At 39.6% G+C, this 27,917-nt stretch overlaps 1 protein-coding gene across 3 annotated transcripts in view; it reads left to right on the plus strand.

Annotated features, from left to right (window-relative positions):
* ppp1r9a (protein phosphatase 1, regulatory subunit 9A) overlaps positions 1–27,917 on the plus strand; it is a 265,269-nt gene that overhangs the window by 120,231 nt on the left and 117,121 nt on the right. For 2 of the 3 annotated variants that reach the window (XM_048610696.1, XM_048610710.1), the window contains exons 5-6: positions 5,833–5,968; positions 14,202–14,273. In XM_048610696.1, the coding sequence (XP_048466653.1) occupies positions 5,833–5,968; positions 14,202–14,273 (208 nt within the window). The remainder of the gene's footprint in view (positions 1–5,832; positions 5,969–14,201; positions 14,274–27,917) is intronic. The other variant, XM_048610703.1, reaches the window with a different exon arrangement.

The following is a 27,917-nucleotide window of genomic DNA, read 5'->3' on the forward strand; positions in this document are numbered from 1 at the left end:
GAAAGTGCTAATTGGTTGGCATTGTTAACTTGTGCATTCTGCATTGCAGTACCTCTACCAATTAGAGTCCAATCAGCACTGTTCTCTCATGCTATATAAATGTTGGTTTCCTGTTATATTAATTTTCTTGTGAATTGTCCTGTCTTCTTTTTTTCAGCAATATTTACCAGAAACTCAACTGGTCTTGCCATTTAAGTACTGCAGCTACATGAGCATGTCAGAGGCTAGGAATACTGCAACAAATAACTCATCTCCTGACTCCCCAGAGCCCAACCATCATCTACAAAGCACAAGTTAGGAGTTTGATGAAATTTTTCCTACTTGCCTTGATAGGTACAGTTTGATACCATCCAGGACAAAGCAGCCTATTTGATTGTTACTGCATCCACAAGCATCCACTCCCTTCACCACTGATGCTCAGCCGTAGCAGTGTGTACTGTCTACAAGATGGTCTTCAGAAATTCACCAAGGATCTTTAGAAACATATTTTAAAAACATGACCACTACCATCTGGAAGTATAAAGGCAGCAGATACATGGGAACATCACCAGTTGCAAGTTCCCCTCAAGCCACTTACATCCTGACTTGGAAATATATAGCCGTTCCTTCAGTGTGGCTGGGACCAAATCCTAGAACTCCCTCCTTAACTGTGTTGTGGGTGTACCTACAGGACATGGACTACAGCAGTTCAAGAAGGCAGCTCTCCACCACTTGCTCAAGGGCAATCGTGCGTGGGCAATAAGTGCTGGCTCAACCAGAGACACTCACATTGCATGAATGAATGTAAAGACAAGGTTCCTGAATCTCACTTAAAGTACTTGTCAGAAATGGGAAAATTGAGCCCAAAAAATCTGTATCCACTGCCCTTTCAGAAAGAGTTCCAAAGTCTGTGGACCCTCTAAGGAAAAGAATTGCCACATATTAATGAGGAGTACTTTATTTTTAAACAGTTGCCAAGTTCTAGATTCTCCCATAAGAGGAAGAGTTCTTTTCACATCTGCCCTGTCAAATCAACATTTAAGACGATATTTCAGAATCTGCAAAATAGATGTGTTCTAAAGGATGAAACCCTCTCCCCGTCCATTGCTATCTGTGGTTAACTAGAAAGATTAAAGATAGTAAGAAATTTAAAAAGAAAGCTTTTAATTGAACGGTGGCCGGCCAAGATATTAGATAGATGTAACCAGGTCAATGAGATGAATACAGGCAGTTTGTGATAGACATAAGGCTTCTTGCCCCATATGAGGAAAAGATGCTATACTTGGTCAGATGAGAATTTGAACACTGATGTGAGGACATGGAGACCTGTGTGGACAACCACTGCAATGAGCTTTATTGTGCTGTGCTTTTGTGTTCACTTGCACACAGTATGTTGGGTCTAGTGTTTTGTCACTGTCCAGCCTGGTGAAGTTGCACCCATGTGAAAGATGAACAGCCTATTCATACATACCTAGGATGAAAGATACTGTAATGGCCAGTGGTTAACCTCTTCTTTCACACCCTATCAATTCCTTGACTGCAGCTCACATTATATGTAGGAATCCTTAAAATGTGCTGTTGATGATTGAAGTTAAAGCATTACAGTTTAATGTGGACAACATTTGAGGCTACATGAATTCTGTAACGATTGTGGTAGAACTTGGCTTGCACAGATTTTCCATGCTTCCATCCACGTTACGAGTGAGAGTATGGAATCAGTGAGGATTCCACACATTTCTCGAGGCAAGGTTTCATGCAGTTGTTGGAAATTTTAAAAGGAAAAACCATCAAACTAATTTAACAAGTTACTCTTGAGAAATGTATTTTTATAAGAAAGAATGAACAGAATTTGATAATGCTTGGAACCACAGAGCAATGTTTAATCCCAGTTTTAAAGATATTATGAAAAGTATTTTTTTTTCAAAATTGGACAACAAGGTTTCTGCAAAGTCTCTGAATTTTATAGAATGGAAATTAGTGGGATATCCCACTCAGAATAAAAGAATAGTGACAAGAAAAAAGTGGTACAACTTCAAATGGCAATGAGAATGACTCACCTTAGGTGTGGTTAAATTGAATATGTCACCAGAAAGGAAAGTGTAGGTAGAATGAATCATTGACAGCTTTCTTATGGAGATATTGGTGTCCTTACTGCTGGGATTTTTTTTAAATAAAATTGCATTGGAACATTTGTCCTTGACCAACAACTTTGGGACCAAGTGGGCAGGAACACGTGTGCCACGTCATCTCGATCAAAAAAAACAAATCTTTTCATCTCTCAAAAAATTCATCTGAAGTTCAAGATTGTCCAGCAGTATCTTGGGATCCTGATCTAAGTGTGCAGAAATTATTGTTACGTCTGGGGTAACTGGAATGAGGAAATGCACGATGAAAATGCACTGAAGAAAGAGTCTCAGGCATGTATACCTACTAAAGGAAATTGTTATTGTGTCCTGAAGTGCATGAAAAATTATAGTAATTGATAAGGCACCGACACATAGTCTATCGAGAAACAGACAGTAAAACAGTCAAAGTGGTACTTATGAAAGGGATAAGAAATAACGTGAAAATAATTTTGCGTTAGGACAGTTGAGGCATAAATTGAGAAAATACTGGATATGAAAAATCCACAAGATGGATACAGGTGAAGGGAGAGCTGGAGAATCTTTTAAGTCCAGGGATAAACTGTTGCTGTAACTGAATGTACCATAATTAGTTAAGGATGAGCCAACATCCTCGAAGTGTGACAACGTAGTTTAATTGCAGAGAGAGGGAGAAATCCAACAACTTGATTTAGCTTCATAGAGTGCAAGAGAAAGAGTTGGTAAACAGCTTTTCAAACAATATGAAAGAGTGGGGACAGCAGCTTAATAAAGAGGTGAGCGGACCTGCATAAAAGGCAGCAGCAGCTGGAGATAAAAACCATTGGCACTGAAGTGCTTCAACCTGTTCCTACTTGTCACAGCTGAAGTGTGATGTTACAGAAATAAGTAAGTAACTGGTAGGTATTACTTTCATGTCTCTTTCAATTGGCAATTGATTTAAATCAGGAAACATTATTACAGCTGAAGAATACAAGTTAAGAAATACATATTTAAAATACATAACATCTAAATTAATTAATTAAGTAGGTAGAAAAGGCTGGGCAGGAGATTTAGTACAGTTGTAGCGTGTGGGAACTGATAGATGCTCATGCAATCCACGGTGACCACATCTGTTGCAGGTATTGGCTGCTTGAGGAACTTCAGCTCAAAGTTGATGAGCTGGAGTCCGAGTTGTGGACACAGTGACACATCAGAGCTGAAGAGAGGTACCTGGATCGTGTGTTTTAGACTGTCACACTCCTTAGATTAATGAGATTAAATTTGGTCCATCATCAGGGACAAGAGTGTGATTGTGTGAGGCAGGCATGGTGATCCAGAATTTACCTTTGGAGAAGCTTCAGCCAGGAAGTATAAGGTTTTTACTCCCAATGTGGACAAGGGTACAGACTGCAGAAAGGATGCATGAACTGATTATAGCACTGTGGAGCAATAGTCATGCTACACAAATGCCAGGTAATGACCATCTCCAACCTAACCACTGCCTCTTGACATTCAATGGCGTTATCATCACAGTATGCCCCATGATCAATCTGATCAAAGTATGTAAGTTCTAAGTGTCCCAGGCTCCTAAGTGAATTCCTGAATGGCTAAAATGGTGCATGGGTTGTTCCAAAAACAGGCATGATGATGTTGGTATGCTAATTGGTAGGGAGATGCCCCCTTGCGTGGTTAAAGTCCATTTGAATAGAGGAGCCAAGGAGCATGCAAGGATGTTGCAGTGAAGACAGAGTTGTCTGAACTTCAGGAGAAGCAAATGGCAAATCAGGAATTTGCTCTGGTTAGTTTTGTGGGAAGGAAAGGAACTTTGGGAGCTACGTAGAAGTGAAGCGAGTTTTGCGAATAATAACATGCAGTTGCATAGAAAAAATTGCGGTTGCTACTCAGTTGCAAGGTCTTGTATTTGCCACTTAACCCTTAAGGGGTAAATTGGAACATTTTTTCTCTCCAAGAATCTGATATTTTTTTTCATTTTCACTGTAATTTCCCAACATTCTCCCCATTGAGGAGCACCCTTGAGGAGGGGCTGAAGAACCTACTTCTTGTTTGAATGTTTGTATCCTGTGGAAATTAATAATCCATAGATCTATGGCAGTTATGAGAACCCTTGCTGATTTTTCATGATTCTTATTTTATTCTTTTATCAGTTTTGGTTTGGAGCTGTGAACTGGGAACTGTGGGCTAAAGGTGACTTTTGGACTGTGGCTAACAGCTTGTTTTAAAAGGAAAAGAGAGAAAACAAACTTTTTTGTGAGGCTAGGTCTGAAAGTTAGTTGCAGATTGGTTCCTGATCAAAAGATTCATTGCAGGGAAGAACATTACAAACAGATAGCAGAAGTTGGTTAGTAACAAGATCAGAATCTGTGAATTGGTTCCAGCAGTTTGGAAAAGATCTTATGCTCAAACAAATGGCAGATGTTAAATGGTAAGTGAGACTTTATGGAGGAGACAATCAGTCTGTCAGGGAGTGGTCTGAGTTGGAATTAGGTTTTGAACAGTATTTTCTGTGGACAAGAAAAGATTTGCAAACTCCCTGCCTAACCTCTGTTGGAAGTTCAGAGAATAGAAAGCTAAGCATTACTGCCTTTATCTGAGTGAATCTCCTTATTGACATCTTTAGAAAATCAACTTTGAAACCATCATCTATGATTGTAGGAACACATCGTGAAAACCACTTAAGTAATGTGACCAGTTTGGTTTTATTTATTCATTAATAGTGTTTGTTTGCTGTTCATTTGTCTTTTGTTTTCAGCTCCACAAAGGCTTTTGGGTTTAAAGGTAAAGTCACCATAGTCTTACCAGACCATAGGGCTGCTCTCTCATTAGAGAGATGCAACTGGTGGTTATTTAACCTGAGGATCATCGTCCTCAACATGGGAAAAGGTTGAGAAGAAGTGTCCTTCGTTGTAACTTATGTTCGTCTGGGAATTGAATCCATGCTATTCGCATTTCTCTGTATTGCAAACCAGCTCTTGAGCCAGCTTAGCTAAATTAATCCCCATATTTGGATTTATTGCATAGACCAATAAAGATTACTTTGTCATTAAATTTTATTCTGCTAAATCACTATGTTGTTAATAAATTGCTAAGTCTTTTGTTTGAGTTACAAACTGACATTTGGAATAGAGTGTTCACAGAGTCTGGGAGTGGTTATTCAAACGTCTGGATAAGAATTATTGAGGTCAATTTTGAGGGTATTTGAAGGTTTTCATTTTACTTTGTTGTGAATACAGAGGTAGGAAAGTCTGATTGCATTTGGCTGTCTGTCTCTGTATATAATACAATACATTGACTTTTCTCATTCCATGCTTTCTACTTCTACGTAATATATATGTGCAATCATAAAAATAAGCCTGTCTATCAAGGATCTCTGTGAATGTAATTGAAGGTAATTCAAGATGAATTTTAAAAACTTTATTTTTCTGGAACCCAAGGAATTCGGTCAGTGTTCTACAGTCTATCTCCATGATTAAATCAACATAGAGTTTTTTTTATGTGCCTAGTATTGAACCCAATATGTGTGAATGTAAGCAGTTCCATTATGCTGTATAAAATGAAATAATGTCAGTTGAGAAGTAAAATATGTTTTCCCCATAATACCTTTTTGAAATTATATGATATTTTATGTTGAATGCACAATTTGAATATTTCATTTGAGATGTTCAGTTGCTCAGTTTTCTAATATTGCTGCTATTCAGTTACTTTAAGTGATAATGGTTAGAAAATAAATGGAGAATGACTTTTTCTGCAGGTTCCTGATTGGGCGAGAGAAACCTGGCCAGAGCAGTGAGGTTGCTCAGCTGATCAGCCAAACTCTGGAGCAGGAACGACATCAAAGAGAACTGCTGGAACAGCACTATGCTCAGTATGATGCTGATGATGATGAGGTAACATCTTTCTGTTGAAACGATTCTCTATCTCACTCATTAAAATTGGTAATTCTAGCTTTCCCCAGGGAGTAATATTTCAGAGCACACTGCTTTTGAGCAAGAGAACCAGAGTGTAAGGTTCCAAATACACTTGCCTCACAGGCAGTTGGAGCTTAATTTTTTTTACACAGGTTTGGCCTGAACCCAGGAAAATTGCCTAAGTTGTTTCTATTTTGCAGAGTATCTGGTTACATTATTGGGTGAAAATTAAATATTCACAAGCATAAAATTATTAAAAAGAGGCTGTATTAGAATAATTTTGCAATCACAACTGGGCACTTTTTTGAGTAAAAGAATAAAGCTTTAAAGAATTGAATGTTAGATGAATTGGTTTACCTAGTTTATAGGTGTGAGGCTGGAAAAGTACAGCAGGTCAGACAGCATCCAAGGAGCAGGTAAGTCCGTGTTTCAGCCTAAAACCCTGACAGTAAGTTTGTTTAATATGGTAAGTATATAAACAAAGTCAAATTTTGGGGAATTGCTTCCTTGACGTGTTCACTATGAAGTTATCTTTCAAGGCTGATTCCAATGCAATTTAACATTGATAAGCTTCATTCAGCTGTGATGGTAATTTGTCAGCCTGTAGCTTGGTATGTCAGTTTGGTGTTAAACAGCTGAAGGCATTTTGCTTGACCAAATGGGCTTGAGGATGTTGTTGCCATGGGCCTGAGCATTAGGTGGCCTGCTGTTGACATTTTGTAAACTAAAAGCTTTTTTTTACTGTTGCAGAGTTGTCTCATTTAGATAACCTTATTTCAAAATTTATTCATCTGTTTGCGTGCAAACTATTCCGGTAACTGAACTGTACATTGCCAACATGTGCACTTAATTCCTCCAATTTAAGTAGAACCAGTTGGTATTGTAGTTTTTTGATGACAATGGCAATGTAACTATGAAGTTTGCAGTTACTACTATTTGATCAAATGGTAGCATCATAAGACATCTATCATTGGCCAACACAGAATAGTTGCAAAATTTAGTTACCTCCCCTTCAAGGATAATGTCTGCTTAGATTGTTTATACTAATTCAGCACTAATATTCTTTTAAACACACTATTCATTGATGAAGTACCCCTTGGGCCTTAACTTCCACTAGTCCATTTCTTGGATGACATGGTGGCTCAGTGGTTAGCACTGTTGCCTCACAGTGCCAGTGACACAGGCTTTATTCCAGCCTTGGGTGACTGCCTTTGTGAAGTTGGCATATATTCCTTGTGTCCGTGTAGGCTTCTGCCAGGTGCCCTGGTTTCCTTCCACAGTCCAAAGATATGCAGGTAGGTGGATTGGCCATGTTAAATTGTCCATGGTGTCCAGGGATGTGCAGGCTAGATGGATTAGCCATGGGTAAATGTGGGATTACGGAGGTAGGGTGGCAGCCTGGGTCTGTGTGGGATGCTGTTTGGAGAGTCAATGAAGACTTGATGAGCAGAATGGCCTCTTTCCGTACTGTAGAAATTCTACAATTTAATTCTAGAATTTGAGTTTCTTGTTGCTTGCCTTTACAGCTTATTGAGTAAACAGTAAAACAGGCTAGACATTTAAATTAAGTCAATGATAATATATAAGTGGTCAGGCCCATCAAGTCAAAATTCCATTGGATATAAATGTAGCATTTCTTTGAATCTTTGTGACTTAAAGGTACCTAATGTGTTAAAAATTTGAAAATGAACAAACCAACTAAGAAACTTGGATGGTTGTTTTAGCATTCTTGTTTGTGTTGTAGTGATAGTCTTCCATATTTAGTTATAACGTGGTTAAGTGAGAAATTCTGCTGTGCCTTCTTCAAAGCTTTAAACCTATTTCTTAATTTGTGCTCAAACTTGAAAGGAATACACTAATTGGGGCTGATGTAGTGTTTTGTGTAGATTTAGCAGTTTACTTTTTGATAATTTTTGCGAAATGATTATTAAAAATTGCATTGATTCTTAAAATATTTGTTGCCCCTTACAGAAAAGTATAAAGCAGAGTTTCTGGGAATAGATGGTAATTTAAATAAATGTTATAAGAGCAAAAGTTTGATTTAACTACTTGAAAATTTCTAAAGTCCAGTCTGTTTTTCATTAAGGTTAGAAATTGAGATGTACGAAATTGGATTCAATATTACCGTAATAAAGCATCACTTCTAATATCATGGTTCCTTTAGACTCTCTAGAAAGGATGTTGTGAAATTTGGAAAGGGTTCAGAAAAGATGTTGCCAGGTTTTGGGGGTTTGTGCTACAGGGAGAGGCTGAATAGGCTGGGCTATTTCCCCTGGAGTGTTGGAGGCTGAGAGGTAAACTTAGAGGTTCATAAAGTCAGGAGGAGCATGGATAGGGTAAATAGGCAATGTCTTTTCCCTGGGGTGGGGAGTCCAAAACTAGAGGGCATAGGTTAAAGGTGAGAGGGGAAAGATTTAAAAGGAACCTAAGGGGCAACTTTTTCATGCAGAGGGTGGTGTGCATATGGAATGAGCTACCAGAGGATGTGGTGGATACTGGTACAATTAGAACATTTAAAAGGCATCTGGATGGGTCTATGAATAGGAAGGGTTTAAAGGGATATGGGCCAAATGCTGGCAAATGGGACTAGATTAATTTAGGCTATCTGGTTGGCATGGACGAGTTGGACTGAAGGTTCTGTTTCCGTGCTGTACATCTCTCTGACTATGACTGCAGCAAGAATCTTCAGCCCTCTTTTGAGTGAGAATCATCCCTCGATGGAGAAGTGAGACCTCTGTCCTTAGGGGCAATGGGATTTTTCAGGTAAGCACCCCAGCAACAATTTGAGGGATGCTACTGATTGGTAGGTGCTACTGAATAGTAAGTACTACTGAATGGTCATGTTGCCATTTCAAAAACCACTCACTGGGAAAAAAAATCACTTATATTGATTTGGTGCTTACTTTTGACAAGTGCAAATCTTACACATGCAGAATAATATTTTCCAGAACATCCCTCCTATCAATAGAACACTAGGTATCTGGCCCTAATAGGTATACGTTACAGCTAACATTCAAAAGGGTGGCACGGTGTCTCAGAGGTTAGCACTGCTGCTTCATAGTACCAGGAAGCTGTATTCGATTCCACCCTTGGGCACCTGTCTGTGTGGAGTTTGCACGTTCTCCCTGTGTCTGCATGAGTTTCCTTCGGGTCCTCTGGTTTCCGACTACAGTCCAAAGATGTGCAGGTTAGGTGGATTGTTCATGCTGAAATGTTAGTAGTGTTGAGGCTAGATTGGTTAGCCATGGGACATGCAGGGCTATGGGGATAGCATAGGGGCCTGGGTCTGGATGGGATGCCGTTCGGAGAGTTGGTGAAAACCTGATGTGCTGAGAGGCCTCTTTCCGCAAATTCTACAAATCAATTTAATTCTAGATTTTGAGTTGCTCATCTTTCCCTTTACGGTTTACTGGGTAAATAGTAAAGCTGGCAAGACAGTTAAAACTAAGTCAATGATAATGAATCGGTGGTCAAATCCATCAAGTAAAAAATCCATTGGATACAAGTATTTATAAACGTGGTATTTCTTTGAATCTCTGTGACTGAAAAGGTACCTTATGTGATAGAAATTTGAAATGAAAGAATGCATTTTGGATACTTGGACAATTACTTTAGCATTCTTGTTTGTGTTCTGGTGATAGTCTTCCATTTCTGTAGTTACAACGTAGTTAAGTGAGGAATTCTTCTGAAACCTCTTCAAAACTTTTAAAACCAATTTTAAAGTTTGCGCTGGAATTTGAAGGGAATACTCTAATTGGGGCTGATATAATGTTTTCTGTGTAGATTTAGCTGTTTACGTTTTGATAATTTTTTGCAAAATTTTCATTAAAAATTGCATTGATTCTTAAAATATTCCTTTGGAGTTTTCCGTGTGTCTGCGTGGGTTTCCTCCGGGTGCTCCAGTTTCCTCCTACAGTCCAAAGATGTGCAGGCTGGTGGATTGGCTATGCTAAATTGCCCCGCAGTGTGCGGGAATGTGTAGGCTAGGTGGATTAGCCATGGTAAATGCAGGGTTACGGGGATAGGGTTGAGGGCTAGGTTTGGGTAGGATGCTTTTTGGAGGACCGGTGCAGACTTGATGGGCCAAGCAGTTTCTTTACACACTGTAGGGATTCTATGTTTCTGTGAAAAGAAACAATAAGAAATATATAGGAATGGGAAAATATGTTGTGGGCAGATGTTAAAAATATGATGGAATATTTTCCCAAGCAAATTTCTAGGTCTACCTTTCTCAGGTCAGCTGAAGTAACTCTGGGGTGCAGACAGTAAATCTTGAAGTCAGACGTATAAAGTAAAAGTTACATGCTACTCCTTTAAGCAGAAGAAAGCAAATGAAAATATGTCATATTTCATACAAGTAGGCAAAAAGTCAACATAGAAGGACAGGTCCAGAATGCGTATATGTCATTTCATAAAGAATTATGAATAAGGCTCGTGAGATATATGAATATGATAAAGCAGCAATAATGGAACCATGGACAAGATACTTTAATTCAAGAAGCCAATGTATTTGGGCAAGACATAAGAGGAGCTGGAATAGCAGTACTGCTTACTGAAGACATTGTCATTTTGGAGAGAGAGGGCATCCTAAGAAAACAAAGTTTGATTAGTATTGAGAAGTAAAAAAATTCTGCTATGCAAATATTCAACAGATGTCTAATTAATGAGTGGTAATTAGAAGAGAAAAACGACAGGAAAATCAGAGATAGACCATAATTGTAGAGCAGTGACATTTGGGGCTTGTATTATATTCAGTTATTGATTTGGATACTGTTTGAATAAAAGAAAAAGCAGCAGAGGAATTTCTGAAATAGGTTCAAGGAAAACTACCTTGACTGGTGTGATCTCAGTCCAACCAGGCTGGGGAATGGGTGGGCCAAGTGGACCACTTGTCTGTGAGGGAACACTTGTGTAAGAGTGATCAAAGCATTATATTGGTTAACTCATGCAGAAGAGCAAATAACTTTCTAAAGTCAAAATAATAAATTAGAAGAGGGCAGATAAGGATAAAATAGTATCAAAAATTGATCAGAAAAATATGAATTAAATAATAAGTAATCTTTAAGAAGGTATGTTAAATTTACAGACTAGATACATTCCAACAGCTGTGAAAGGTGGAATGTGAGCAAATTGTAAATCAAAATAAAAATTGTTTGTAAATCAGGGAGCCCCTTTACAATATACCTGTGTTTACTGAAGAAATGAATGCTGACAAAATATTCCAAGAAATAGAGATGGCTTCTTATTGGCCCACCAGCTTTTGGAACTGGGCCACCATCCTTAATTGAACATAGAAACAACTCCAACTCTGCCTCCAAGTCACGTATGGGCATGGTTAACATAAGCAGTCTCATCTCTCATGGTTAACAGAAGTAGTCTCATCTCTAATCCATGAGTCATAGAGTAATTGAAGTATTGTGTATTTGTTCATGGGATGACAGTGTCGCTGGCTAAGCCAGTATTTATTTTGCTTTCCTATCGCCCAGAGGACAGTTAAGAGTCAACCTCTGTAATAAGTGGAACGAGGGCCAGGTTTATCTCATGGTCTGTGCGATCTTTGATTGGGGTTGTTAACCTGGGCCAATCAGTGAGCCCTAGGACAGATGAGGGAATGGCACTGAACAAGCTAGACAGAGTCTATGTACTGTGCACATGTAAGTAAAAGGTGACTTGATGACAGGATGCCTGCCTCCCTGGAGTTATTTCAGTGGCGACAAGAGAAAACAGTATGTTCCTGAAGAAAATTCGCTCACAACAGTCGTCTCTGAGTTGGGTTAAACAATATCGTCCTGCCCTCGAAGACAGGCCCAGCATGTGGAAAGAATGTATTATTTTTTCCGGGCAAATGACATTGGGGCAGATGAAAAGCAACGAGTCATTCTTCTGACTGCTTGCAGATGTGCAGCATTTTCAGTTATTAAGAGCCTAACTTTCCTTGTAACACCTGATACTAAAACCTTTCAAGAGTTGATGGATTTAGCTAACGAATATTACGACCCCAAGCCTCTTCTAATTCTGAGGTTTAATTTGACAGTTCAAAAACTGGAGGAATCTGTATCAGGACTTTTGACAGTTAAAATGGCTGGCAGAGGCATGTGATTTTGGGTTAAACCTGAATGAGATGCTGAGAGACCATTTGGTATGTGGGTTTAATGATGTAATATTGATTGTCCCAAGTAAAGGCCACTGCCAGATTCTGGCTGAACTTCACCAAGGTCATCCAGGTGTTTCTAAAATGAAAATGTTGGCAAGATGTTATGTCTGGTGGCCAGGATTGAATGCTAACATAGCTACATTGGTGGGGCAGTGCCCAGAGTGCTAATAGGGACAAAAATTACTGCCAGCAGCATCCCCACATGCATGGGAATGGCCAGGAAAACCCTGGAGTCAGTTACGTGTCGACTATGCCAGTCCTTTCACGGGCTGAATGTTCTTGGTCATTGTGGATGCTCATTCAAAGTGGTTGGACATGCCCAGAATTCATTCGGCAAACTCAGGGATGACGATTGAAAATCTATGAGCGTTATTCGTGATGCATGGACTCTCTAAGTATTGGTCACGGACAATGGGACATCATTTACCAGCACGGATTTTGAGTATTTCCTAAAGCCGAATGGCATTCGGCATGTTCAGAGAGCTCCATACCATCCATCGTCTAATGGTCTGGTGGAAAGAGTAGTCCAGCTGTTGAAGGCAGGCTTAGAGAAACAGTTTACAGCTTCACTTGATACTGAACTGTTCTGGTTCCTGTTTAATTATAGGACCAATGCCCTTCATCAGAACTGAAAGTAACTAGGAAAAGGCTTTTAGTTCTGGCAAAGGGTCACTGGACTTGAAATATTAACTCTTTTCTCTCTACAGATGCCGCCAGACCTGCAGAGTTTCTCCAGCACTTTCTGTTTTTATTATGACAGAGCTGAACTTGAGGTGAGATTGACTGCCCTTGACTTCAAGCTCTGAAGTTGGGATGTTCACTGATGATTGCTTAATGTTCAACACCATTCATGACTCTTCAGCTACAGAAGTAGTCTGTGTCCATATACAGCCAGATATGAACAACATCCATGCGGACTCTCGAGTAATATTCTGCAACACCAATGCCAAGTAATGACTATCTCCAACGAAAGAGAATCTCCTCCACATTTAATTATATTCCCATTGCTGAAACTCCAGTCACAACATCCTGTAGAATTCCATTGTCCAGAAACTTAACAGCATCAGTTATGTAACTACTGTGGCAGCAGAGGCTAGGAATTCTGCAGCAAAAAACTTACCTCCTAACTTCCAAACGTTTGTTCACCATTTATAAGGGTTAAATCAGGAGTGAGATGGAGTACTGTCCACATGTTTGGATGAATGCAGCTCCTACAATACCGAAGAAGCTCAATACCATCCAGGGCATGTTAGTCTGCTTAATTGGTAACCCCTCCAACTCTCAAAGATTTATTTCTTCCACCATTGGGATATATTAGCAGCAGTACGTATCATCTCATGAATGCACAACAGCAGCTCTCCAAGGGTCTTTTGAAACCTTCTAAATCTATGACCTGTACCACTGAGAAGGATAAGTCAGCAGATACACAGTAACACTACCACCTGCAAGTTCTCCTACAAGCCACAAACCATCCTGACTTGGAACTGTATCGCCATTCCTTAACTGTGGCTGGGCCAAAACTTTGGGACTGTCTTCCTGACTGCACTTTGAAGATGGCAGCGCACTACAATCGTCTAAGAATAATTGAGGATAAATGCTTTCCTAGCGATCAAGGTCCAATGAATAATATAAAATTTTTTTCACTTGCTGTAGTGTATGCCCAATTTCTTTAAAGTGTGGCACCCAGAACTGGATGCAGTACTCTAGTTGAAGATGAACCAGTGTTCTATACAGCTTTAACTAATTTTTCTTTTGCACTCCATGCCCTGGTAAATAGTGTCGATGATACTATGCGCTTGTGTGGATTATAATGGTACTTCTTAAAATTGATAGTCAATACATTCATTTGGCATTAATTGGTTCAATCGAATAGAAATTAGAATAGCGTAGAAATTTTTGTCATGTGTACTTTCAATGAAAAATAAAGTGAAAAGTTTTATAAGTTGCCCACCAAGGTGCCTACATTCATGGTAATAATCATAGATAACTGTAACAGCCGAATTATTTATCTTTTATGCAGCTGAAATTCTTCTGTTATCTGTTGTTAACCATTTTTAGAGAAACATTGTGCATGATTTTCGTGGAAGCAGAAGGAGCTGCAACAATAACAACAATTCTTCTTTTAAGCAGGTTTGTTATTTTGTAGGAAATCTGATTTTGTATGTCTGCGTTATTTGCCAACATGACTAATTTCTACTCACCAATATATAGTTTGTGCAATCCAATTTAACCTTTCAAAGATCACTTGAAAATCTTTATCTGGGGCTACTAGTTAAGACTATTGTTATCTGTTATTTTATCTGTTCAATATATAACCTTTCTTTTCTTGCAGAATACATTCCTTGATGGTAGGTACTTGTGTCTGTTAAAGGAGCCATCATTTGCAGCTATTATTTTTCAATATAGATGTTGAAAGTTAAGCATGATTTAATATTGCAGCCATTATATAGCTAATACCAATAAGTTTTTTCTTTCAATGTAATACTTTTGGATATTGAACATTTTTTGAGACTGTTGAACTAGAAAATTTGTTTCATTTAAAATTTTGTTTAGTTCTCTGCTTACCATGGATAAGGACAACATGCAAAAGAGGAAAACAAAGGAGCACTTAGCCTGTTATGACTTTTTCCAACTAAGACCACGTGACTTTCTGCTATGCTTCTTTAAATAATTGCGTTATATCCTTGCTGTGTTCTCTGCATTACTTACATTTGTTTTACTTAAGCTAGTACTGTTTTTGTTTTGCTTCCTGGGCTTCAATTATTTGAAGAGTTTTTTTTCTTCAGCTATCTGAATTCTGAGCAAACGGTACTTCAAATTTTTCCAACATTTCAGTAGGTTATCAAAGAATCAACTGGCTTGTGAACGTTTAACCCAATATAGAAAGCTCAGATTTGCTCCCTAGTTAAGCATTGCATGTAGGGAAAGATTTTCTACTTGTAAGCTGAAGGACCCGGCAACCATAAAATTATTGGTATGAAAAGAGAAAAAGCTGGAAATGCATGGCTGGATAGGCAGCATCTGTAGCCAGAGAAACAGCTAACGTTTCAGATCAATAACCTTTCACTATTGGATTTGAAATCACTGTCCAAATCCGTGTAAGCTTGGAAAGCTTTGGAAATATTCCACAGTTTTTTAAAAATCACTGACCTGATGGCTTTTTGCAATCAAAGCCTCTCCTTAAATACCTAGATATTTTCAGAGGAGGCACGGCTGCCACAAAAATACATCTTTTTTAAAGGTGCAAGTCTGCCAGCTTCTGAGACAGTTGAGGTTTTATTTGAGTTTTGGATAGGCTGTAGTTCCAGGTGACCAATTTGGTGGATTTGAGCTGAGCCACTAACATTTTTCTGTTTTAATGGTTTGCTGATGAGAGTCTAAACTACTTGCAAAGGACAGTCCTTTAACAGAAAAAGAGCTTCTTGGGAAATTCAATGAAAAACTGAAGAGTTAATCAAAGTCTACATTAGATTGGTACATTGGCATTGTCCTTGAACATCAGAGATTTTTCTGAATGATACGGAGTAATGAATAAGAATTTGAATAATTTAGCCATTTGAAAGTGTATAATTTACCACAGCATATGAATTTTTCCCCCATATAATGTGGATTTGGGTAGATACTATATGAAAGTCAGCTTCATTTTCTACATAATATCAGTTTTACTCCTTGGTCTTCTAAATAAGTAGTGCTGCAGACTTAAAACTTCTAGTTTTTTGTGTGGCATTTCCCAAAATTGTAATGGGAAAATTATGCTGAGTTCTCAATTTGTTCACATGAAGCAGCATTACCCATGTTGCATATCAGTACTGCTGATATCAGTGAAGAACGCTATACAGGTAGAGACCATATACGCTACTTATATTGGTTAATTTGTAACAGTCTTTGGAGCTACTGTCAAAAAGCTGTTTATATGAAGTCTTCGTTATCCAGATTAAAGTTCACAGTACTCTTGAATTTTAGCTTCTTCATTTTGAGCCTTTTTTCAGCAACATTTGCAGGCTTGTTACGGCTTATTAATAGTTGTGATTCTGTTTTGGTAATTTTATAGACTCAGCATATCTACTGAGTCTTTGTTTAGAAATAATAGGCAAAATCATAAAGGGGTCTGAGTGACATGGGCGATAGCAAGATTTGTGTTAGAATTATTTGAGAAGTCCGATGAGGTCTGTCTTGAATTTGGGAGCATCTTCTGTCATCTGTCATCTGTTATGCCTTTTACAAGTGGTGAGGTGAGTTTCTCACTAGGCTGTGGTGAATTGCCAATTAAGGGTGATATTTCTTGTTAAACTTTATTATTGGACCAACTCACCTCATTAACATTCAGTTTTCGATATTATCAAAAGTGCCAAACCACCTAGACATTTGAGAAGACTCAACATTGAAATCAGAACAAGTCCCTGGCAAATTCAGGTCACTGCTCGCTCCAAATGGCACCCATTTTGGAAACCAAACAGTAATATCACAGGGCACCCTTTATGGACAGCATCCACACACACCCCACATCCATAAACATTGACACCAAAATGTGCCAGCCTGTAAGATCACTCATGACACATTATCACTGCTTCTTTACTTCAGGACTGCACCTTGTACTGCACTGGTGACCATCATAATAATGCTGCAAAGACACGCACCCAGCTCATGAATTGGGCCAGACTACATCTAGAGACTCTTTGCTTACTTTCATAACACTCACTCACTCTGAGCCAGCCTGGATGCTCACAATATCCCTGTTTTACATTGCCTTGGCTTGCCTATGTGTGCTTTGCCCCCTTGGCCGGAGCTTCTAGTCTCATGTTACTTCTGCGTTGCATTTAGTGCAGGCACAAAGGCAGGAAGATTGTTGCGGCTGTCAGCCGGCCTTAGTCAAGGGGGATAACCATTGCTCAGGGTGTGTCAGTGGAGTAACTCAAGGGTAGCTTCTGATACTAGTCCAGTGATCAGTCATGGTCAGTCAGCCAGTTGAGGCAGTCAGGATGCTCTCCTTGTAAGGGGTGAGATGCTGAAAGTTGGGCAGACCATCCCCTGCCTTGATTCATTTTTGCCTTATTCTGTACTGGCACAATGAGAATAAAATGAAGATCCAATAACTTACCATTGTAAATATAGTTGGACATCTCAAGTGGCAAGATGTCATGAATTTTTTAGAGCCACTTGTTGTAACTTTGTAAGATTTTCAGGTTATGGCCTTTCCTGTCTTTTTGCTGTTGCAAATTGTAGAAGAGTTCCAGCTGAGGCATCAGATATTGGAAGGAAAGAACGTTTCTTAAGTTGCTCTTCTGAACTTTTTCCAGTGTTGCCTGGACATTCATACATAAATGTTACCTTTCTCCTCAATTTCTATTCGGCAAGTGTGACCTCCATGTTCCTCTGGTCAAAGATTTCCTCGGCTGAAACATGAGCTGATTGAAAACCTATTTTATGTATCATCTTGGTAAACTTTAACCCCTGCTGAACTTCTATTCTTTAGGACACATTAGGCTGAAAGACCTTTTTCTGTGCTGTAGATCTCTATAACTGTATGGCATCTGGCTATATTGGGACTATGTGAGAATTTGCTTACAATATTGATTTGCAACCAAACTTCATATCATATAACAAGATGTTCAGGCAATTGGCTCAGTTTGAATAACTTTAGTAAAGTAATGACATCTCCTTTTTCATGTCACTTCATTAATGTGGGGTCAAACTTTGATCTGCTGGACCAGCTAGGTTTCCATAATGACATATTGTGTTTTCTGTATTTCTATAATGCCAAATGAATACCAATGCAGCTAAGTTTTGTTAGAACAAACTTCCAGTAATTTGTTTTTCAAGTGCAAACGGTTCCATGTTGATATTATGAATTATTTTATTGCCACTGGTCATAACTTTTCAAGTTCTGTCTTATTTCCATATTGTTCAATTGTACCAATGACTATTAGTGTGTTTTCAGGTGGATGTAGTAGTTCTCCTTTGTAAAACATTGCAGTGTTTTATAATTTTTTTAGAACATCTTTAGCCCTTTTCTTTGCATATCAATTAGTGTTGATGTAAAACGTGGAAGAATTATATACTGTGAGGAGGACAGTGTAGAACTCCAAAAGGACATGAGAGATTGGTGGAGTGAGCAGATAGGTTTCAATACAGAGAAATGTGTGGTGATGTATTTTGTGAGGAAGAACATTGAAAGATACTATACAAAAGAGGGTACAGTTCTAAGGGGATGCAAGGGCAGAGGCACCTGGATGTATATGTACACACATCATTGAAAGTGGCAGAAAAGATAGGAAGAGCAATAAGTAAAGCATGTTGTCCTTGGTTTTATTAAAAAGGGCATAGTGTACAAGAGCAAGGAAGTTAAGCTGAACTTGCATAAGACACTTAGAGTCATAGAGTCATTTAACACGGAAACAGATCCTTCGGTCCAACTCATCCATGCCAACCAAGTTTCCAAAACTAAACCAGTCCCACTTGCCTGCATTTGGCCCATATTCCCCTAAACCTTTCCTATTCATGCCCCTGTCCAAATGTCTTTTAAATTTGTAACTGTGCCTGCATCTACCACTTCCTCTGGCAGTTCATTCATGAATCATCCTCTGCGTGAAAAGGTTATTATCCCTCCGGTTCCTTTTAAATCTTTCTCCTCTCACCTTAAAAATATACCCTCTAGTTTTAAACTCCCCTACCCTTGGGACTATACCTTTGCTATTCACCTTATCTGTGCCCCTCAAGATTTTATAAACCTCTATAAGGTCACCCCTCAACCTCCTGTGCTGCAGTTAAAAAATGTCCCAGCCTATCCAACCAATTTTTATAGCTCAAACCCTCCAGTGCGCAACTTCCTTGTAAATATTTTCTGAATCCTCTCCAATTTAATAATACCCTTTCTATAGCCCAGAATGTTTCTCAAAATACTGGTGCAGTATGGCAGGTCCAAACTTTGTATTGGTCAGTGTGGCTATTCATCCTGGAAGCCAGTTGATACTTACCCCATTTTGGCCCTGGGATCTTTTATATCCAACTGAGCGGGCAGACTAGAGTTCACTTTAACATCTCATCCAGCACTGCACTAGAGTGTCAGCCTAAGTTCTTGCCTCAAATCTTAAGAGTGAATATTAAAACATAAGACGAAAAAGTTAGAGTTGGTTATTTGGTTCTTCAAGTTTTCGGTATCTTGCACTATCCCTGAAAGGAAGAACGGGTTGTTTTTTTTTTGTGGGGGATTTAATTTCTGACGTGTTCTGGGGAACTTCTTCAACCAGTATGTTCTCAGTTGAATTAGAAAACTGACATAGTTACTAGGGAACGGAGGAGGCCAAGTGGACCAAGTATCTGTAGGGAGAATGCTTGGCTAAGAGTGATCATTGTAACATAAATTTTAATTGTAATATAATTATAAGACATTGTAACACAAAGTCCAATTTGAAATTGGAAGAGGGCTAACTTCAGTGGGATGAGAGAGGATCCACTTGAAATGGAACTAAAGACAGACAGAAAAAGTGGTGATGGGACAGTGGGTAATCTTTTGGATTACCTCCAGTGTATGGAAGACAAAACATGGGATGCTATCCAGGAGCACATTGTAATAGTCAAGTCTGGAAATATTGAAAGTATGAATGATGGTTTTAGCAGCAAATGAGGTGAGGCAGGGACAAAGTTGGGTAATGTTGCAGAGGTGGAAATAGGCAGTCTTAAGTGATGGTGCAGATATGTCGAAACTCAGCTTAGGTTTAAATATAACATGAAGGTTAAAGTAATCTGCTTCAAATCAGACAGCTGTTTAGGAGAGGGATGAAGCTGGCAACCAAGGAATAGAGTTTTCGCAGGATCAAAGATAATGACTTTTGTCTTCCAATATTTAATTAGACAAAATTTCTCCTCTTCCAATATTGGGAATTGGACAACTTGTCTGAGAATTTGGAGGTAATGGAGGAATCGAGGAAAAATGGTAATAAGATAAAGTGCTAGATCAAAAAATAGAAAATAGGAACAGGAATAGGCCATTCAGCCCTTTGTGCCTGCTTTGCAATTAATCCTACTCAGTACCCTGTTTCCATTTTCTCCCCATACCTTTTAGCCCTAAGAACAGCATCTAACCCCTCTTTGAAGACATTCAATGATTTGCCCTCAGTTGTTTCTATGGATGACTTTTCAAAATGGATGTTATATTTTTCAGATGAGATCCAGTTACAGTGCTTTATCCATTTAAAAGTCCATATCACTGTTATCCTTGCTATCCTTCCTATATTTCTTCAAAGAATAGGTTAGCAAAGCATGATATATTAAGGGAATAGCTATTAAAAATAAAAATTAGACAAAATGGAAAGCAGTAGCTAAATACTGTATCACTCATCTTTCCACCATCCTCTTTTGCTGTTCCTCCTTCAGAATGAGACAGAAAATAGCTTGTTTCTTATTAACTGAGGTGATTAAGGGGGAAAGTGGACAGTTATGTTTAAAACAGTACCACTAGTGGCGGGGTCTCACTGGAGAGTTACCTGCTGGGGACCCACATGTATCAAATGGACATTAAATGCCAGGTGATGAAGAAACAATCCAGCAAATGAGCTTTACTTTTAGAAGAAGCTGCTACAGGAACTGAAAGGCACATTATATAACAATTCAGTTAATCCAAATCAGGCAATTACATAAATCTTCCCTTTCACATTTGACTTGCAGACCACACTCGATGGATAATACCTCATTAATCAGAAGATCAACCGGTTTACTTACACACGTATCCGTTACATTCAGATGCAATATATGTTACGCCCAAGATTGACAAGAAGGTAAAAGCAATATCATTGATAGTAGGAACTGCAGATGCTGGAGAATCTGAGATGAATCTGTGTTCATCCAGCTCCACACCTTGTTATCTCTAAAAGCAATATCATGTCGGCTTTTTACCAAAGTACAATGCAAGACTTCCAATCAGAGATCCGTTAACCAAGTAACATTACCACCTTAGCTGTTGCCAAACAGCAGTCCACTTAAAATGAAGTTTACAGAATCTGGGATCAGATTACACAGATGCAGAAAGTCAGATTCACAGATAGAAAGAAAGCAGGAGATAGAGAATGACATACAACGGGAGATTAGCTGTAAGACAGGGATGGAATGGTTGAATGAAAAGAACAGTGGAGCCAGGACAGAACTGCCGAGAGACAGAGATTGAACACCCAAGGGAAGAGGAGGAGGGGATTAGTCTGTTGAACTGCTGTTGCACTCCCTCTATGACAAGTACACCTTTCCTTAGATAAGGATGCAAAATTTTACAGAATACTTCAGGTACAGTTGCACCAAAGCTCTATCCAACTGCAGCAAGACATTTTTAACTCCTGAACTCAAGTTCCATACGATGAAGGATAATGTGCTATTTCCCTTATTAATAACTTGCTGCACTTGCATGTGAGCTTTTAGTGATTCATGGACAAGGACACTTTTTAGACCTCAATTGGAGTATAATGTACAGTCTGGACACCACATTGTAGGAAGGATGTGAATGCAGTGGAGAGAGTGTTGAGGCAGTTTACAAAAAGTGGTACCAGGGACGGTACCAGGTACAAGGATAGATTGAAGATGGCAGACTCACATAGTCATTACACACTACCTATTGTTAGCCACTAACCGTCCCTATTAGCAGCTACTGACCCTCCTAGCCAGATCGTTATCCACTCCTTTGTCTGTCCAACTGTCCCTCCCTCTCTCTCTTTGGATTCTATTAACCTATCATTTACTCGTGCCCCCCACCCCATCTTCTACATATATAAACTCACATTTGCCTAGCTACCATCAGTTCTGAGGAAGGGTCACCGGACCCGAAACGTTACCTCTGATTTCTTTTCACATTTATTACCCGTCCCTAGTTGTCCTTGAGAAGATGATAGTGAGCTGCCTTCTTGAACTGCTGCAGTCCACCTGCTGTGGGTTGACCCACAATGTTGTTCAGGAGAGAATGCCAAGAGTTTGACCCAGCATAGTGAAGGAAAGGCGATATGTTTCCAAGTCAGGATGGAGAGTGTCTTGGAGGAGCACATGCAGGTGGTGATGTACCCTGTATTTGCTGCCCTTGTCCTTCTAGGTGAAAGTGGTCATGGGTTTGGAAGGTGCTGTGTGAGAAACTTGGGTGAATTTCTGCAGTGCATCTTGCAGATGGTAGGCACTACTACAGCTGAACATCGGTGGTGGAGGAAGTGGATGATAAGTGAGATTTAGCTGGCAACAGATTGCTATTTGGTTTGTTGAGTTATGACCGGTTGTCGATGCCAAAGGGTGTCAACCTGACAACAAATGGATTTGGTTTAAACAGCTGTACAGCTTGTCGGTGTGAACAATACTGGTGGAAGCCTTCAGACAGTTGCAAGGGCAGATGGCATGCTTTTCTCCAATAAAATACCTAAAGCCTGAAGAAATCTAGCTTGTTTTCCCTCACTGGTTGCTGCAAGATATGGTCTTTAATCAGTAACTAAGAGAATTTGCAGTTGGTGTACCAATCACCTGTGCCTGCCACAAAGATGTGAGTGACAAGAACTTGGAGAAAAGAAATTGAGGAATAAACAAATCCTGCTAAACCAAAGGGCCATCTTAGACGATCCTGTGATCTTGAATTGTTTTCTCAGTTTTTTGTTCCCTCCACACGGCTCTAATGTTTTTCTGTGTCTGTCTGTTTGTGTGTTCAGAGAAGTTCTTAGGATGGGAGATAACTTGTAGATTTACATGTTGACAATTCATAATTGTTTACCTATTTAGAATCTATTTATTTGTAATAAATAGTAGTTCTTGTTAAGTACAGAAATCTAGTCCATGTTTTCTCTTAGCCTGGATGTATCCGACAAGTAACTTGGGGATTTTGCATACTTTGATAAAACCCTTAACTTATGTGACGAATTCTGGAATGGAGGGGCTTAATTTCCAATGCCCTTTCCGTGTGAGGCGAACATTTCTTCAAGGTGACACATGCTTTTACTGTGATAGGTGATATGGCCAGGCTTGGCCTCAAAGTCTTGGCAGTTGCCTTATTTGCTTGACCCTAAAGCTGTTAGAATTTATATCTGTTGTGCTATACTTAAGTAGCGTTAGTTCATGTTCAGTATATCTCATTCTTGCTGATTTGTGTGTCCACAATTTTGATTTAAGAAAGCAATCATTCAAAAAAACAGGATCTAAAATAAGCCTTACCGTTGCTGCAGAAGGAGACATATTGTCTTGGTTTTTTGTTTTGCATTCATTAGGGCAGAAGCAAGAATGCCATATTTCAGAGGGAGCAGTACATCTGACATTGAATGAGGATTCATGATTGGACAGAACTTGTTGCATAACCTCAAGTGTGTTAAGAATTATACTAGCGACCAAACTAAAATTATCAGTCAGGCTCATTTTATGGCTCATTTACATTGAAGCTACCTGTAGACATTAGTGGGGAACTTATTATGTATAAAAAATAAACATATGAAGGCATTTCATCTTTCTGATTTTTAGAAAAAAAGTATGGGGAAATAATAATTACCTAGTGCATTCTCCGTGCTAATCCCTAAGTAATCACAGGCTACTTGCCAACCAGTCAGCACTTTTTCTATATGCTGCAAATAAAATTGGACATTTTTGCATCTGTTGTGATGAATGCAAAATGAAAAGTTTAAACATTCCTTTCAGCAATTCTCAAGTACTGTGCAGCCAAGCATCTATTATCTTTATTCTTCAAATGGGGAATTTGTTAATTTTTTCAAGATTGTCATGATTAATACGTGCAGTGAAACCTTGATTACTCACAGAGTTGCCAATATGTTTTTCTTTCACTACCTGATTTTAATCTTCTGTTCCTATATGCAAATCTGCATATGCTGGAGCAAGTTGCACCTGAAGATCATCAATGCACCTGTCCATGACCTTAGTTGCCAGGCTCATGCCAAACCCAAGATCTGCCAAAAGTGCTGATCTAATGAAAAATTATCTATTTTGTTTTTTTTTCTTCTTCCATCTACAGAGTCAGAAGTCAAACGACACCAAGTTATAGTCTAACAGATTTATCTGAAATCACAAGTTTTCGGAGCGCAGTCCCTTCGTCACCTGACTCTCTGAAAGCTTGTGAATTCAAACAAACCTGTTGAGCTATAACCTGGTGTCATGTGACTTCTGACTTTGTCCTTACCAGTCCAGCAATGGCACCCCCACATCATAGCTTCCATCTGCAGACATCAGTGATAAGGGGAGATCTTCCATTGCTTGTTATAAACAACCTTCATAGCACTGATCTTAGCAGAAGTGTCAATTTTAAAATCCGTAGAGGTCCAATCTGCTTCATGAAATGCTTTTCTGAAAGGTTGAATACGAAGCACTATTTTTTCTCATTAGCATTGTGAGAAAACTTTTTAAGCTACCAGAACAGATTACCTTGCTGGCAAAAGTAAAGCATGAAGGAAAATGATGTTGCAGAGGCTTACTGGTGAGAGGCAACACATTCAAAATAGTAATCAGCAGTAAATCCAACAATTTTGATTTCATGACTGTTTTTACTATCAGTGTGAAGTGTGACTGGAGCAAGAGTAAGTAGTGTCCATTCCGATATGATAAATGATGGAGATTTCAAGAAGTTAATTGCTGGAAAGAATAGACGGGAGAGAATTGGGAATAGAGAAAAGAGGGGGAGGTGATGACATCGTGGTATTATCACGAGACAAATTAGTTTAGAGACCCAGGAGACCGAATGTTCTGGCGACCTGGGTTCAAATCTCGCTATGGTAAATAGTGGGATTTGAATTCAATAAAAACCTGTAGCTAGAAGTCTAGTGATGACCATGATACCTTTGTGGGGGAATTCCCATCTAGCTCACTAGTGTCCTCGAAGGGAAGAAACTGACATTCTTACCCGATCTGGGCCTACATGCATCTTCTGAGCAATTAGGTATAGGCAGTAAATTCTGGCCCAGTGCATGAAAACCACATCCCATGAATGAATAAGAGAAAAGAGATGAAGCAATAGCAGGGATTTCCCATTTTGAGCTTAAAATATCTTAAATGGCATCCATGGTGAGTTTGCTCGTGCTGCTATTCAGCTCATTTCATACATTTTGAATTAAACAGTGAATCATGTGGAAAGTCCTTACCCACTCATGTGTTCTGGGACCAAAGATTCTGATGTAATATTTAAAGGACACCTGTGCACCCTTTCATATGCTGTGAGCCAGAAACTCCAGAAAAGACAGTGGTCTTCACTCTCCACTTCATAGATGCCTCACTGAACACTGAACTTCCAGGCTATCTAGGCCAAAGAAGAGTTCCCTTCCCTATTGGGTGAATCAGTCACTTCCATGAGAATGAGCTGGCCTGGGCACATCACACGGTGAGTCAGCACCTTGAGTGGGCATTGATGCTTAAATGAAGCAGAACCCTGTGCGGGAAGCTGCTGAATGGTTTCCTGCACTCTGAAAACTTAAGTGCCACCATACTCTCACTGCAACCTCACATGGACCATCACTCAGCCTAGGTCTACCACTATATAACTGTATCACAGAAGTGTTCTGGCATCACCATTACATGCAAAATGAGCACTGAAGAGTTCACATCTACTTGTGCTGACAACCTTGGTACTGTGTTTGCTGCTTACTGAGAAGGGTTTCACTACCTGGCAGGGTTGTGCATGCTCATCAAATGCTCATGCACACATTCCCATCACACTCAACCTTTCTGTTTCTCATTGATGGAAAGCTGATGTCAAACAGGAAGGAAAGAGCCCAGATGGGTCGTGGGCTTCCTGGTCTTTACATTCTCACCACTTTCGAGGAAGGTGAATACGAGTCGGCCGATGAAGACCTAAATTGGAGAGATTGGAATGGTAGAAGCTAGTGAGTAACGTTGTTGTCTGCTCTTCTAAGAAGTGAGGTTGCACTCAGATATTGTTCTTCTTTGATATTTGGATTTCATCACTAAATAATTCTCTTTTCTCTTCCACAGATAAATAGAATCAACAAATAGCAAACCTCAAGAGACCTCAGAGGTTTTCCAGCTCCAGTACTTCTAAGGGTGAAGTCTTTGACACCTGACAGTATGCACCAACAAGGCATTCACCTGTACCTTCCCTCTGCATAGAGACAGTTATTTTGATGGATACGTTAGGTAAATTCAGGAACATCATCTGATGAACACATCATTAATCTGTCTGCAGCCATTGGAGGAGGAAACATCCAAGGTCTCTGACATTCAGACTGTCAGAGGCAAGGCACTGACTCAGTCCTGTGCAGAAGACGTGTCTATCTAGTTCGCTGTAACTGACATACTCCACTGGCAGAGACAGGCAATGATGCCAGAGGCTCTCACTGGACTGGAACAAGTGATAGAGGAGTACATTGATCTTTTAACTGGTATTGTGTGTGTTCAGTGTCAATAGCAGGATGAGAGGGACCCCTTGAACTCACTCCAGAGTAACTTCTTCTGAAGGAGACAGTGTGGTGCTAGCAGGTAGAAAGAATGACAGACGGGCACCCCTGGTGTTTCATCTCAGAATTTGCTCAAGATTCCTGACCACTCTACCTCTCTTCGGCTAGTGACTCCATTACCTATAACCAACCTGGGCGAGGATGGTGCATCAATATCTATGCAGAAGTGTGAGACTTGCCTGAGGCCTCTCGACACTGAGGTCAGGGAGCTCACCCACTACAGTCATCGCAGTCATTAGATTGCACCAGTCAGCAGGCTGTATCTACCTGTGGAAGATACAGAAAAGGTAGCAAAGACAAGCCAGGGAACTACAGGCCAGTGAGCCTGATATCAGTGGTAGACAAGCTATCAGAGAAGATACTGAGGGACAGGATCAACCAACATTTGGATAATCAGGGTCTATTCAGAGATAGTCAGCATGGATTTGTACGCAAGAAGTCATGTCTGACAAATCTTTTAGAGTTTTTCAAAGAGGTAACCAAGAGGATGGATGAGGGTAGGGCAGTGGATGTTATCTATATGGACTTTAATAAGGCCTTTGACAAGATCCGACATGGCAGGCTAGTCATGAAGATTAGGTCACATGGGATCCAGGCAAATTGGATTCATAATTGGCTCGATGGTAGCAAGCAGAGGGTGATGGTTGAAGGTTGTTTCTCGCACTGGAGGCCTGTGACTAGTGGTGTGCCACAGGGATTGGAGCTGGGACCTTTGTTATTTGTTATTTGCATAAATGATCTGGATGTGAATGTACAAGACATGATTAGTAAGTTTGCAGATGATACAAAATTGGGTGGTATTGTTGGTAGTGAAGACGGTTATCAAGAATCATAGAGGGATCTTGATCAGATGGAGAAGTGGGCTGAGGATTAGCAAATGCAATTCAATACAGATAAATCTGAGGTGTTGTACGTTAGAAAGTCAAACCAAGGTAGGACTTATACAGTAAATGGTAAGGTTCTGAGGAGTGTTGTGGAACTGAAGGACCTAGGAGTACAAGTATATAGTTCGTTGAACGTGGTGTCACAGGTGGACAGGGTGGTGACGAAGGCATTTAGCATGCTGGCCTTCATTGGTCAAGGAGTCATTCAGTATAGGAGTTGGGACATTATGTTACAGTTGTATAAGTCATTGGTGAGGCTGTACTTGGAATCTTGTGTACAGTTTTGGTCCAGAGATAGTAGGAACCGCAGATGCTGGAGAATCTGAGATAACAAGGTGTACAGCTGGATGAACACAGCAGGTCAAGCAGCATCAGAGGAGCAGGAAAGCTGACGTTTTGGGCCTAGACCCTTCTTCAGAAAAATGGTTCTTCATTTTTCTGAAGAAGGGTCTAGGCCCGAAATGTCAGCCTTC

The sequence above is a fragment of the Rhincodon typus genome, chromosome 2 (genome assembly GCF_021869965.1).
Source record: "Rhincodon typus isolate 14 chromosome 2, sRhiTyp1.1, whole genome shotgun sequence".
NCBI classification, from domain to species: Eukaryota; Metazoa; Chordata; class Chondrichthyes; order Orectolobiformes; family Rhincodontidae; genus Rhincodon; species Rhincodon typus.